This window comes from Clupea harengus, chromosome 20, assembly GCF_900700415.2.
Source record: "Clupea harengus chromosome 20, Ch_v2.0.2, whole genome shotgun sequence".
Classification (NCBI taxonomy): domain Eukaryota; kingdom Metazoa; phylum Chordata; class Actinopteri; order Clupeiformes; family Clupeidae; genus Clupea; species Clupea harengus.
In genome coordinates this window covers 5,284,033-5,299,259 of record NC_045171.1, presented here as the reverse complement: position 1 = coordinate 5,299,259, position 15,227 = coordinate 5,284,033, and the positions used below count along the sequence as shown (strand labels likewise).

At 46.6% G+C, this 15,227-nt stretch overlaps 1 protein-coding gene across 7 annotated transcripts in view; it reads right to left on the bottom strand.

Moving 5' to 3' along the window:
• Positions 1 to 15,227, bottom strand: part of diaph2 (diaphanous-related formin 2) — a 386,793-nt gene that overhangs the window by 357,810 nt on the left and 13,756 nt on the right. For 6 of the 7 annotated variants that reach the window (XM_031587577.1, XM_031587582.1, XM_031587583.1 and 3 more), the window contains exons 3-5: positions 12,246 to 12,278; positions 10,958 to 11,134; positions 5,397 to 5,501 (exon numbers count right to left, since the gene is read on the bottom strand). In XM_031587577.1, the coding sequence (XP_031443437.1) occupies positions 5,397 to 5,501; positions 10,958 to 11,134; positions 12,246 to 12,278 (315 nt within the window). The remainder of the gene's footprint in view (positions 1 to 5,396; positions 5,502 to 10,957; positions 11,135 to 12,245; positions 12,279 to 15,227) is intronic. The other variant, XM_031587581.1, reaches the window with a different exon arrangement.

The window sequence follows — 15,227 nt, the reverse complement described above, 5'->3', positions numbered from 1 at the left end:
GCAAATGTAGCATGTCGCTCACTAACGCGGTTTTACAATTTGGGGTTTTGACCCGAGGCAGGGTGTCACGGGGAGACGCTTGCTTACTAAAATTGCCATTTCAGTTATCGCTGCTGTTGATTTAGCGTTGTGTGGCAGGCTTGCATCTGATTAGTGTTCCGGGCTTGCAGCTTGATCAAAAGAGCAGACATTATCTTGAAAACCGAGCACACAAAACTCGAGCAGGAGCCAGGAGGGGAATTGCTGATGCTAACATCAATTTACACACACTCCTCTAAAGTAACACCTAATTCTCTCAATATGCCCTTCATTTTTCTCTTCTCTTTTTTTTTCCCCCTGTCATTTACCTGAATAGGTTTGAAAGAGAGGGAGGGAGAAAAAAAAACAAAATCATCCAAACAAATGTAATTGTTTTAATGCTGAATTAAGCAGTCATGTGATATGGAAATGAGCTGCTGCGGTGAAGCTCCTGTAAACAAACTTCTGAGGAATTGTCATCTAGCCCGAGTATTTATATCCTTGAGTCCCTCTCCCACCCCGGCCATCAAATCAGCTGCATTATACATGTATTCACTTATTTATTTATTAGCTTGTCTCGCTGTGACAGCGCCAGTCCTTGTGCTCCCATAGGAACTGTCATGACTCATTATAAAAACAGGTGCTCTCCAGGAAAAATTGTAGCCTCGCTGTGAGCTGAACGTCGACTCTGCCTCCCGTGCTGACAGGAGGAGACAGTCGACGTGGTGTGCGGATGTAGCTGAAGCTGAAGCTGATGGGCCCCCCCCCCCCGACTGAGCCCTGACTTTGTGTGAAATCTCAGACCCCCATGAAACGGTGACCAGCGTAGTTCAAGTAGGGAAAGCAATCTGTGACAGGAGAGAGAAAAGTTAATGTTTTGTCACCACGCTGTGCAGAGGGAAAAGGACTGCGTTGACACGGGAGGGGGAAAAGCATGCTTTGGCACATTTACCAGCACTCCTGGCACATTTGGCAATGACAGAGAAAGAGAGAAAGAGAGAAGGGGAGAGAGAAAGAGAGAGAAGGAAGACAAAATGAAAGGGAAAGACAAGAAAGTGAGGGGCAATCATGCACTATTAATGGTCAAGGACACAGTCATCAAAGCCATATTGAATTTTCATCATGTCTTTAAATGCACATGATCAATGCAATATGGTTCCCTCTTTGAAAAGACAGTATATATTTGGAAGGTGGGCGAGAGGCGTTAATTTGAAAGGTAGCCCTTCGGATGCGTAGGTAGAAACTGTCCTCAGACTTGCTTTGTTATCACTGAATGCTACAAATCTCTATTATTTTTAAGTATTTCTCCATAGTAACCGGTGCAAGGCTAAAGGAAATTAATGACTCTGTCCCCTGATTGGTCTGTGCAAATCTGAAGTATGAAGTCGTTGACGAGAGAAAAAGAAAAAGAAAAAGAAAAGAAGAGACTCTGTAAGACAATGTAATCATTCCATCACCATGTCAGTTTAAGGAGGCGGGGGGCTGATGAAGGAGGCTTTATTGGTTGATGAGAATGTTTGTGTGTCGCCCGCTGTGAAGGGGATATGCCGACGCACAGAGCTATATGACTCAGTAGTGCTGCTCAGCAGTACCATCCCAATTTACAGACATCTTCTTCCCTCTCTGCTACCAAGACGACAAATATAAAGAAAAACATCTGCTGTGTTCTGCATCTGTGTTTCTTCACTTGGAGATGCAAGGGCCTAAAAGGGTGGGTGTGTGTGTGTGTGTGTGTGGGTGGGTGTGTGTGTGTGTGTGTGTGTGTGTGTGTGTGTGTGTGTGTGAATTCAGCAGGTTGTAAAGATTGAGAGGGATGGATGGGGGGGGCTCTTTTGGCTTTATTTAGACAGATTTGGTCTATTAGCGCCCAGGTGTGGAGAGGCCACCTCAACAGCTTTCCCCCACCTCACCCGCTCCGCTGCTGCGTAAGCCAGGCTAAATGACAGGAGACGGGAGCTGGAGACGGGAGCTGGAGACGGGAGGGAGAGTGCATAAGCCTGCCGGTACAATGCCTGAGCACATCTTAATTACTCCGTCTTCCCTTCCTCAGAGAGGTCACTGTCCCCAAGCAGGAAGAAAGAGAGAGAGAGAAGGGGGGGGGGGGGGGGGGGGGGAGCAGGACAGAGATGTAAAGAGAGCTGGAAAGAGAGAGGAAGAGTGTGAGAGTCAAAGAGAGGTGTGTGTGTGTGATGCCGTGCCAGAGACAAGTACGAGTTTGTCTGTTTTCCTGCAAAAACATAGGAAAAAGACACTTTGTAGCCACGAGGCACACAAAGAAATCCACACTGTGATTTAGTGAGATGAGAAAACAAAATCATCATTATCGTTACAAACATCATCTTCAACATCATCATCATCATCATCATCATTTTTGAAAGAGAAAGAACACACCAACGGAGGAAGAGATAAGGAGTTTAGTGTTGAAAGTGAGCACGTGCACGGAACCCTGAGAGCATGACAAAAGGCCCCATCCATCACACCATCACCCTGCATCTGCTGGACTCCACTATGCGTTTCATCTCAGAGCCACACATGTCATTTCACCATCTGAAAGAGGTAGTGCCTTCATCGAAGACACAACCTCTACATTCTGTAATGCATACAAAATTTTACATTTTAAACTATTTGGAAATGATGAGACCAAGGAACCCAAATGTCATGAAATCTGGCATAGGTTTTTGTTGAGATATATGATCAGTTCCAAAAAAAAAAAAAAAAAAAAGTCTCACACATATTCTAGTTCTACCATGGTCCACTGGCTGCAATTCACTGCTCTGCATTCAAGCCTACCAGTTATATAGCTGTATCCATGCTGCAGGCTAGAGTACAGTGGGTCTCCTGCTTCATAGCCTTATACACGCACATATCTTTATGTGGACATGCATACCCAGAGGCGTCTGCTCACTGAACAGCCTGGGCAGCGCTACAGATACTTTTGTTTTAAGCTTCTGAGTGTGCCTCTGTCTTTAACCAGCCAGAAGCCCAAAGTCCGTTATTGGTGTTCTATGATGACACGGGTAATTGGCAAACTGGAGCAGGGTGAGAGGGGGGGGGGGGGGGGGTGGTGATGGTGGAGTGGTTTCATATCTCTGGCTAGAGCTAACTTAATTACTAGGCATTGCATATTGTACTGGCTGGAGGGGGTAGGAATGGAACTTGTGTTCGGATGTTCTGCTTAGCAGAAGACACAGAGACTCAGTGTTACGTTCCATCGCTGGGATATGGATGTTTCAAAATATGTGGGGCCAAGTTTCTCATGGTGATTGAATGTCCACGTTAGCAGCATGTGCTGAATTTCTCATTTCTAAGAAATGTAAGATCTGAAAATGGTGTATGAGTGTGTTGGTGTATGTTTGCATTTGTAATTGTGCAAATGTGTGTGTGTGTGTGTGTGTGTGTGTGCATGGTGTGATTTATTTGTGTATGTTCATGTGTGTTTGATGTGTGAGTGAGAGAAGGAATGGGTGAACACACACAGCGAGAGACAGAGAGAGAGAGAGAGAGAGAGAGAGAGAGAGAGAGAGAGAGAGAGAGAGAAATGATGTGTGGGTTTGGCATGGTAGTATGTGTGTACGTCCGTGTGGTGACATATGTGCCTATGGAGGTTGAGTGTGTGTGTGTGTGCCTGTGCCAGAGTGTCATGTTTGTGTGTGTGTGTGTGTGTGTGTGTGTGTGTGTGTGTGTGTGTGTGTGTGTGTGTGTGTGTGTGTGTGTGTGTGTGTGTGATGGTCCTCGTGGCAAACGGCACTTATCTCACTGGAACACATCTCTGCCCTGGAATGTGTGGCTCATGTTAAGCTGGTTTCCAGGCTGATCCTACCCTGTCACAGCTCCCTTCATGGCCAGTTTGGCACATACCTCTGATGTCTCCCTCTAGGTGCTGCCACCGCAGTGACGGAGTGCATGTGTGTGTCTGTGTCTGAGAGTGTGTGCAAGAGAGAGAGAAAGAGAGACAGAGAGAGAGAGAGAGAGAGAGAGAGAGAGAGAGAGAGAGAGAGAGAGAGAGAATGTGTCCGTGTACACTGTGACTGACTCACACGATGAGTGTAAGAGTGTGTGTCTTTGTGTGTGTGTATATAAGAGTGTGTGTGATATGAACACGAGAGCATGAAAACACACTCATGTCTGTGTGTGTGTGTGTGTGTGTGTGTGTGTGTGTGTGTCTGTGTGTGTGTGTGTGTGTGTGAGTGAGAGAGAGAGAGGGAGAGAAAGACAGAGAGGGAGAGAGAGAGGAAGAGGAAGAGGGAGAAAGAGAGAGTGAGGGAGAGAGATGGAGAGAAGGAGAGCGAGACAGAAAGACGGAATGTGTGGGGGGGGGGGGGGATGAATTGGGGTTGTTAGAGGTCTCTTTTGCTTCCACCTCCAGCACTGATGGCACAAAACAGATTACGCAGCTCATCTGAACAATATTTCATAGATGCTGGCCAGCCATACAGGAGCATAATGGGCCCTGTGAAGAATTCAATCATTCCTGATTATCATCATTATTAATAATGCTGCTTAATTATCATAACAATGAGAAAGGTAATAAATGAGGATGCTGAAGGCCGGCACAGGCAGCCGCAGCACAATCACTCCTAGAGAAAAAGGGTGGAGGAGCACGCACGCACGCACACACACACAGACACACACACACACACACACACACACACACACACACACACACACACACACACACAGACACACACACACAAACACACAGCTGCTGCTGCTGTGGCTTTTTTTATCCTATGGCACCAACCTCCGAGGGCACAACTTCATAAGAACTCGCCCTAAAACCTCGGGATTACCTGCCAAGGTGGTGGATCTACAGCTTTTATTGGTTTAGGGTGATGGAAGTGTCATGTTTCAGATTACCCAGAAGAGATGGCGGCGCGTACCAAATTCTAATGAAAACTTGATCCTGCCCCGCCACCGCCCACCTCACACACACACACACACACACACACACACCCCTTGCCCTCCTAAAGCCGTTGGAGAGCACACACGGCACAACGGGGGGGGGGGGGGAGCTTGATAAGCACCCAGGGGAGAGGTGAGGTTAGGGGGGGAGAGAAGAAGGAGGAGAAAAGTGAAAATGAGTAAATAAATGAATGAATAAACAAGGCAGCAATCAAAAAAGGGTTTTCTGGCTTTGGCACGGTGAGGGGAGAGAGGCAAAAGGAAGCAGATCAAGTTAAGCTCATTATTCCGCAGCGTCTCGGAGAATGTCAGACTGTTCATCCCTCCACTCTAACCCTCTCTCGCCTTCGATCCCTCTTCTCTCTCTCTCTCTCTCTCTTTCTCTCTCTCTCTGTCTGTCTCTCCCCTCTTCTACTCATTCTCCCCTCGCTCTCTCCATCTGGTGGTAAACTCCAGAGGGTTTCCGAGCTACTTACGGATTTGGCAGTGGCCGAGATGTACTGGACCACCATCTCACGCTTGGTGCTCAGGTCCTTCCCCCGGAGCGGGGCCTTGCGCTCCTCGTTCAGGTTCATGTCCTCCTGCAGAGACGAGAGAACACAAAACAGCCAAAATCAGGACAGGGTGACGACGGCACATTTACCAACACTTAAACAGAATGGTGATGGTGCAGAGGCAAGAAATAAGTCAGGGGCAAAATGGCACTTTGTGATGGGGCAATATCTGTCTCAACCAATAAAAGACAATGAGGGTACACCGGAGCGTGATATTTACAAATAGCAATGGAAGAGCAAAAGGACATCAGACATTGAACTGACAGTTATGTGATGGTGGCCATCAGCAACACGAGGGAAACAATGGGAAGGGTTTTGTTTTCCCAACAATAACGATGTTATGCTTTATTTGAAAAAAAAAAAAAAGAAAAGAGCTTCAGTGTTCACAAGGTCTGACGGTGTTGTGCGTGTAGTTTAGATGGGCCGCAATAGGCAAGGGAATTGGGTGGAGACAGGAAACATATGTTCATCAGGTATGTGCTCTACTCTGGAAGACAAAGAGATCCTTGGTGTGAAACAAAGACCACCTGCAGCAGCAGTGAAAGTAGGGCTTCAGCAACGGAACTATACTGCCCTCTAGTGGGGAAGAGGAGGAGCTGTTTGGTTCAATGTAGACACAACAGAGCAGTCAAACGAAGGAGAAGCTAATATAAATTTAAATTAATTATATTTAAATATAGTTTGACATATAATGATAAGAGTAAAGAGGAACATGCCACTGTGACCTATATTTCCCACACTAGATATATATGAAGGAGAAAGGCACCAATTTATTTAAACAATTTTCAAAAGTGCATTAAGATTTGGCCGTAAGCATTCGAGTACTTGCAATCTTTTCCACCTCTCCAGCCAAGAGAGTTACTAATCAGTCCCTGAGCCTGGATCATTTAGCGCTGTCATTCACTATACTAGATGAGAGTCAGGGCTGTGGATTTCTATGTAGGCATTGTTGAGTACGAGCTGCTGGGTGTGTGGGGGGGGGGGGGGGGGGGATGTCCGTTTGCATTTCCCTGCTGCTCTGATTCATGAGCCTTTATTAATTATATCTGGAGGAGGCTTGGGACAGGCTCTGGTAATTGAACCATCTTTGAAGATGCCCCACCCCACCCCACCCCACCCCATGCCCAGAATACACACGGCAGAAGGCGTACTGCACTGGAGATACAGTCCCATACAGTACAGTCTATCCACGGAAGTGTAGTCCAGTTGTGTGATCGAGGATGTGTGGAGTTGGGGGGGGTGATGATGACGGAGGGGGGCTCACAGAGGGGGGTACAGTTTGAGCATCAAAGGTACAAACCCATCCCCGAGCTCCCACTCATATTAGCATTGCTGCACTGAAGAAAATGACTATTTGCGGATGCACACCATTAGAAAGGGAAAAGGGAACGGGGAGCCACAGAGGTTCTCTGCGGTCTGAGCTGACGACAGCCTGCTTTTCCCAGAAGACTCCACTGCCCAGGCTACTTAATGAGACCCCATCATGTCCGTCTTGCTCCACTGACAATGCAGTGGGGGGAGAAGAGAGGAAAAGAGAGCCGGCCGGCCGTCCCTGCCGATATTTTATTGTCTTTCATCTCTGACGACGGGGTTATTTGGCCGTCCTTTTCACAGGGGCTGGCATATTGGGGCACTCATCTCCGATTTAAATGCCCCTGTGATGAGAAGCAGAGCTGTAGAGCACTCAGGCCGGAAGGGATGGGGGGAGGGGGGATGGGGGGGGGGGGGCGGGGCTCTTACTGCTCCACCAGAGAAGCGCACATAAAGCATAAAGCCCCTGAAAGCATGCGGCTTCCTGTGATGCATCAGTTCAAAGCCTGCGGCGGGGGAGATGACCTCTCCTTTCAGCCAGAGTGGGGTGCTGCAGACAGTTTTGCCCAGTATGCATGCGCTGCGTCAGGCCTGGGGCACGGCCGCACTGTGGCTCAGAAGCGGCTAGCGTCCGTTAGCAAACCCGTCCCTCCTCCTCCTCCACCTCCTCCACCTCCTCCTCCTCCACACAGGAGATGTACCTCGGAGCGCATCTCACAGCATGCTGATAGTGCAGGAGGGGTGACCAGTGGCTGGGATGAAGAGGAGCATATTAAGGGACCCCTTGCTGGTGTTAAATGCTGCCTCAAAGGGGCACAGCTGCAAGCTACAGCAAGTCTATGCTCTGGATGGTGCCAAGGTCCCCAGACTCATATAAAAACATATTGTGGTGTCATTTTATATCCTGTCATCCAAGGACAATGCACAAACAGACTCAAGGACCCACATGCAGGATGCGCTGGGCATATTTTTCGTTCTTGGATTCACTGTCTGTGCAACATGAGATCAAATGCCAGACAAGCTCATTCGCTTGCCTCTGCTTAAAAGGGCTTAGTGCCCCAACCCCTTTCATGACTCGCCGGTATTACGTCAGGAAAGCTGTCTCATTTGAGTCCCCTGAGCAAATGCAGACTAAACAGCGAGCGTGTAGTTGCATAGCATGTGTGATGCAATGAGAGCAGTTTGTTTGTATGTCTGTGCTGCCTCCCAACCCCCCCCCCCCCCCACCCGATTAAAACCACAGTATGATAGCCGCCTTTCATGTATTGGAGATGACGGGGTGGACGACATAGTAACGCTCCTCTTCAGAGATGGATCTTAAACCCCTCCTTAGCGTCTATGTCAACAACCAAGATGATAGACTGATCTTATGCAGAGCCGCATGAGACCCAGCTGAGGCTGACCCAAGACCTGATGTTCGGATATCTCCCTATTCTTTCAATCAAACTAGTCACGCTTCATGGGGGTCACAATCCTAGCTCTCACAGGGCTGACGAAAGGCTAATGTTTCCTCACGAACACACGGTGCGCAAATCCGTCAGGGGTTCTTTTCTTTCATTGCAGCATAATTCCTCTTTCAATAAATATCCATTTACATGCGCTCGCTCGCTCGCCCGCCCGCCCGCCTTGTGCGCTCCTTGTGCGCTCCTTGTGTGCGAGTCGTGGGGGCTCTTTGTGTCATTCTGTCACGTCTCAAATGGAAGCACGAGTTTAATGTCATGCCATCTCGGGCACAAACACAGCAATTGAAAAGCGAGGTGAGTGACAGCGAGTGAGTGACAGGGAAAACAAAGCGTGGTGACGAGACGCAGCGTGTGTTACTCGCAGGTGACATAAAGACATTGGGAATGCCACAACAAAGAAAACAAACTGCAGGCAGCAGACAATTTAGCTTTTAGTTTTGGCTGAAATGAGCACGAGGTCATCAGTCAAGCAATCGTGAGCACTTCAACAACACACTTATTCTTAATTCAATTCAATTCAATTCAATTCAAATCAATTCAAGTGTTTTATTTGTCACGTACAACAAATTAAATTAAAATAAATTAAAATAAGAATAAGAGATGTACATTAGCGCTAAGTGAAACTCATTCGAATACTTTCATTTGATTTCTGTTTTTGCATTTTTTTTTAATACACCGTTTTCATCAAATTGCTGCACAGTGCGGGGATATTTAACAACACTTGAAACTCACCTGCCACTCGATAGCAGCATAAATATGAAACACAAATGTGGCAGCCCAAGGACAAACATCAGCTCTCAGTACAGGAGGCAGTCATGCCTGAGAGACACTGCCAGCAGGAATGGATGCTGGATAGACTAGCCACTAGGAGGCACTGCTAATCTTCATCCGCTGGATCTCCAGGACGTTGGGGGGGGGCCCATGATTTATCTCCCACCTCCCATTCTCCAGTTTAGTGATGTTCTTTTACTGGGAACCATGGAGGCTTCACCCAAAGCTGGGTAGGGCTTCAACTCTCTCTGCTGAGGAGGCAGCATGGACCAGTGTTTGAGCAGACGACCAGCTTTCCAAGTGTGCTGAACTGCTGGCACATGAGAAATGAAGTGAAACAGCCCAGTTGAGCAGAGATGCACAGCTCTTGATCCTGATGTTATTACTGTGGAAATACAAAACCTAAGGGCATTGCCCTCAGAGGGACCTTTGCTCATACTGATGGTTCAACTACTCGACTTTCAGTTCAATTCAAAAGTGGCCTGCTCATAGAACTGTATCCTTCCCTTCTACACACAAAAGTACCAACAAAACAAGTTTCATCTGGTCTCGAGTCAAAATCATTTTTTCCATGACTGCTTGAGGATTTTCCGATCGATACACCTGCCCTATGCACACACCGTTGAACAACCGCTCTTTACACTTCATGGATGTTACCGCGCGTGCTGCATGACCATGAAACCCCATATTCTGTGTAATTCCCAAAACAAGCTCTTTTGTGCCCCCGCACAACCGCACAAGTGTCCGCCAATTAAACCTGGGCCCAGTGTGTACGGTCCTTGAGTATCACTTTTGCGCTCGCAGTGTCTGTCTTGTGGTCTAACCCCCAACATCTGAAGGCTGGGCGGCAGCTCAGATAGCTGAACGCAGTGCGGCCAGTTCTGTTGTTCTGTTCTGTTCTGTCAGTCAGGAGCTCACACAGCACAGTGATCAGGAAGCAGTGGCTCCGCTGTGGCTCTGCTGCAGCTCCGGCCCCAAGCAAAACAGGGAGCTTGCAAAAATGACTTGAAAAAGAAAAAAAAAAAAAACACATCCTAACAAATATATATTTATTTTTTTTACATTTTGAAACACAATGCAGCAAGGCAAGACTCACAAGGCCCGAGAAAGTCAGACAAAACAAACTCTTGACTTGACAGCCCATACACTACAAAGCCCTTCACTGTTCAGCAGTCAGCCTCCCCCTGCCCCCCCACCCCCCTCTCAACGCTTCGCCCTTTCAGTTGTTTCAAACAGTATGCAGGCACCACAAGGAAAATGGATGAAGAGACAAGGGCAAAAAAAAGAAAAGAAAACTCTGTTATAACCCCTGACAGCCCTTACCATGCCAGTAAAAGGCACAGACACAAATGGACTCAAGCACTTCTGTTGTCTGCTGCGCTGGCAAAGACTCTCCGGGTTCTCACAATTAGCAGAGAGACGCACCATACTAAAAGCCTGGATGAGAGGAACTCACTTCACTCTGAAGACTGGCAAACAAAGGCGGCCTGGGACGAGCCGTGCCCAAATATTGGCGATGTGGGTGAGGCTATCAGCAGTGTTGCCAGCATCCTCTTAAGAGACCACTTCAAGGGGTCTTCTGCTGGCACTGAAGGTGAGAGAGGTGGGCATCCAGTGTTTTCTTCGGGGAGAACGAGAGGAGGGGAGAAACAATGCAGTGTAAATGTGTCCTCTTAGTAGCCGCCCCCGCGAGGTTGCAACCTTCTTGAACTCACTCGAGTGGCCTGTACAAGGCCGAGATGTGAGCATCTTTATGGTGGTGGAGTGGAGAGTCTGTTTCCCTGAGCAGGTTGTCCGTGAGGTTTCATTCAATTGATTTGGCCGAGAGGTGAGGGAAGGAAACCTAAACTTGTTTTGGTATTAAGTGTGGAGATGAGGGAAAAAAGCAAGAAAAAAGAAAGGGAGATAGTGCTAGACACAGAGTAAGCAGAGACTCACCATCATTTTCTCAAACAGGTCGATGATTTCCTTCTCGGAGAGGTTCATGGAGCGCTCGTCCAAGAAGGGCTGGGGCATGGGCAGCTCAGCCTGGGGAGAGAGGGGGTCAGTGGGGTGCTGGATGAGAGGCTTCTCCTTCTTCGCACCTTGCTTGCGGAAGCTGGTGATCCGGTCACGCTGTGGACACAGTGAGAGCAAAGTCAGAAGTGCACGATGAACTGTGCAAGATGAATGATTTTTCCTTTCTATAGTGTATTTTTTATATGAAGTATAATGTTTTGAAAATGCTAGAAATTTGCACGAATGCTGTAATTGTGCAATTCACTGTCAACATGCAGAAAGAGAAAATGATAAACTTTGGTCACTTCAATGGGATGACTAACTTTGCACTTACCGAAGCTCTTACATTTCTAAAGTTAGTAAGTGGGTTCTTTGTGACAAGTGCAGTTTCTAACCCTACATTCAGGTGAAGTCTATTGACTTGAGAGGGTGTCTAAAGGCACTGAGGACGGTGTATATGTAATGGCTACAGAAATGGATGATGAATGGCTACAGCATGATTATGTTCTCAATGTGTGACGGAGAAGGATCAAAGGAAGTGCTGACGGCACCTGTCTTTTGCTACTGGGTCAGGAATAAAGTGAGAGAGATGTAGAGAAAAGGGGCGAGAATTGGTGAGACAGAGGGAAATTGAGAAGAGAGAGAGAGAGAGACAGAAAGAGAGACAGAAAGAGAGAGAGAGAAAAAAAGAGAGAGAGAGAGAAAGAGTTAAAGTAAAACCATGCAAAAATCACTGTTATTAGTTTTTGGTTACATGGGTCAAGGTAAGGGTCTCATGCTTGTTTGGATGACAATAAAAACAACCAAAAAAATGAGTTAATGCTGACACGGTTTTGCTATGAATGGAAACACTTGTGAAAGAAACCTGTGTCCAATGTCACCCTGAGGGCCAAATTTGAGGGATTCCACTGCACCTTGTAAATGGGCCGTCAAGTAAGTGACTTTTTCAGACTCTTCCAGACACTTAAAGGGCCACATAGTGCATAACGTGCATAATGACTATTAAGGTTGAGAGTCGATTGGTGGTACTGAGCAGACATTGGCACAGGTGTCAACAAGTGTTTCTGTTGTACATCTCTAAGCATGCAGTCATGGCGTACAGAGATGATGTGGAGGAAACAAACAAAAACATCAAACAAACACACCAAACATGATGCAAAACCAAAAGCAAACAACAAATAACAAAATGAGCGGTTACACACAAACAGAAAAAAACAAACCACCTTACCATGTCGTCAGCCAGTGTTTTAATGTGTATGTTCTGTTGAAGGGAAGGGACATTGACAAAAAGGAAATGAGGACCCAACTGAAAATAAACTCCAGAAGTGTGTATGGCCCCCTGGGAACACATACACACAGGAGACACACATGCACAAGTGACACGGCAATTTGTAAATCAAACTAAAAAAAAAAAAAAACACAAACCGTGGACAGACTGATACACCCAAAGGTACTGCATGTGACTCCATAACACCCTTTGGTGGTGACCTTCTTCAGCTTGGATCCTCCGTCATAATCTCGTTCTGTTATTTAGCGGACACTATTGACATCGCCATTTTGTTAACCACTTACAAATTATTTTGAATCAAACCCTCAACCAAAGCGCAGCAGCAGTAGATCGTTTAAATCATGCAACACTGCATACCAGTGGATAATCCAATTTAACAGCTTCTTTGAAGGCAGGTTTAATTGTACAGTTTTGATTAGATTTGTTGTTTTGTTGATTTCGTTTGTTGAGCTCTTGGGTTGCTTAATCAGGTCCTCACTAATACATTCTCATAACAGATTTCCCCACAGGCCCCAGGATTCATGGAGTGCAGCACGTAGCCATGCTGTTTTCACATTACATGTGCCGCATGTCCTATTCGGGTGCCGTGAGGACTTTCCTCGGATGGATCAGAACCGTAATCACGCCCAAGACATTACTCTGCTGATCACATCACTTCCACCACCTTCTCTTTCCTGGAGTGAGCATTCAGGCTCTCCCTCAAAAATGACTGCACCTCTAGGTACAGAAAGAAAGCAGCTTACGCCTTACATCTTGTACTCCACACAACTGAAACGTATAGTCGTATAAAAGACCCCCCATCTCACACACACACACACACACACACACACACACAACACCACTTTGCTAGAGCCCTGTGGCTTCATAAGCATGGTCATTTGCAAGGGACTCCAGAGCCCCAGTGCCATATGCGTAGTCGTGCCGTGGCACACTAACGTGGCACACTAACGTGGCACACTAACGAGCACAGGGCTGCCATAAAGAAGGGGCCTCCCGCGGCTCCTCTCTGAAGTTAAACCGAGGCCATCCTTCTCTCCCTCTCTTTCTCTCTTTCTCTCTCTTTCTACCTCTCTCTCTCTATTTCTCTCGCTTCTCCATCGCCCCTGGCCATCACACAACACACGGCTCTCTGGCTGTTTGAGAGGCTGGTGGGCTGAGGCAACAGTTGGAGGGGTAATTTAAAGACAAGGAGACGCCAGAATGGGGGTGGTGATGGGGGTGGGGTGGGTTCAGATGGGGAGGAGGATGAAGAGAGAGAGTTGGAGGGAAAGGAGAATTCTGCATCCAAAGGACGAAGAAAAAAACAAAAACATAGTGCTTGTGTTTGGCTTATGGGGGAGTCATTGAGGATGAGAGCTTGATGGGAATTTACCATATGGTGCTCATACATTCCAAGGATGGAACAGCATTTGGAGGCAGATACATCACGAGTATGTGGGATATAAAAAAATAAATAAATAGAGCAATCTGAACTTACTCTGCTAAGTGAGGATGTCGTATAAAAAGTCATTTAAAAGAGCCACACTAAACTTAATGAACAACTTTTAACTTCTAGACTCTCAGGGAATTGCTGTACTTCAGACAGCCTCTGTGTGGTGAAAAAAAAACCCACATTGTCCTACTTCTAGGACGTAATTAAATACATTTAATCAATTTGGAAACAGCGGTAATAAAACAAAGTTAAGCTAATTACACTGACCGTGGGGCAAGCCATTAGTTAATGGCAGATAGGTCATTATCACATCACTGGGGCAACAATGCAATTTGTAGCATAACAATGAGCCAAATACACCTTCAGGGTCTCACAACTTAAAACAGATTTTATTTTGTTTATGATGAATTTCCTCTGTGACCAATACATGCCTCCATGGCGAAATTATATTATCCATGTACCCTTCCCCTCAAATGAATACAATGCACACACAAAAAAAATCATTAATAAAGTAATACAAATTTAAGCAGAACTAGGTGACATGGGACAGCCAGTTAAGAGTATAGCCATTGGGCATGATTGCCTGGCTGGTGTGAAGTTAATTGCGTTGCCAAAAGTGGCCCCCTCTGAGTGGGTTTGGCCGGGGCTGCCTTGGCACGCACAGGAGAGGGGCCTTTTGATACTGTGCCACTAGGTGGCCCACAACAGACCACTTTCTCTGCGTATAATTCATGCCATGTAAACAATGTAGGGAGTCAGAGCCACGCGCCGTGTTGCTCAATCCCTTTAGGAACAAAGGATACGTCTGCTCTACCCAATTACACCATCTGCTCCTGAAGGTCTTTCTGCTCACTTAGGGGGGGGAATTGCCATAAAAATGTACGATAAAATATTTCTTAGAGGGGAAAAGAGATGGGAAATATAAAACACACAAAAAAAAAATCAGGTTTTGCTTTAATTGGTTGTAATTACTGACACACAAAGGATCACTCGCGGCCCGACTGGGTTGGCAGAAAAGGCAGGGCCACCATGCACCACAAAACAACTCATGGCAACCTCATGTCACTCTACCCCCGAGTGCCTGGCAGCAGCCAGCCGCGGCGCCAACCGCTCGCCTGCGTTCCTTGTGCTGTTCATCAATGTTTGCACAAATTTTATTCTCCTCATTTATTTATTTTTATCTGGAGAACTCTGCATTTGAACGAGCCCACATTCACGCTTTAATAATGCTGTGGTGATGGCTGAAGCGGAGTCTCACGCCAAGCATAAAATGATGCATAAACTTTTTTAATAAACTGAGATTCACTTGTTGTTGCTGAAAGGAAGCATGTTGAAAGGGAACTAAGGGAGCTTTAAACTCCGTACCCCTTTGACTCCTGAGTGGTTAAACATTACTGTCTCCCTCTTATGGATCAGCATTTTAGCATACCGTGTAGCCTCTTCCAATTATGGTAATCATGGATATGATGGGCAATAGGTTCACACTACAT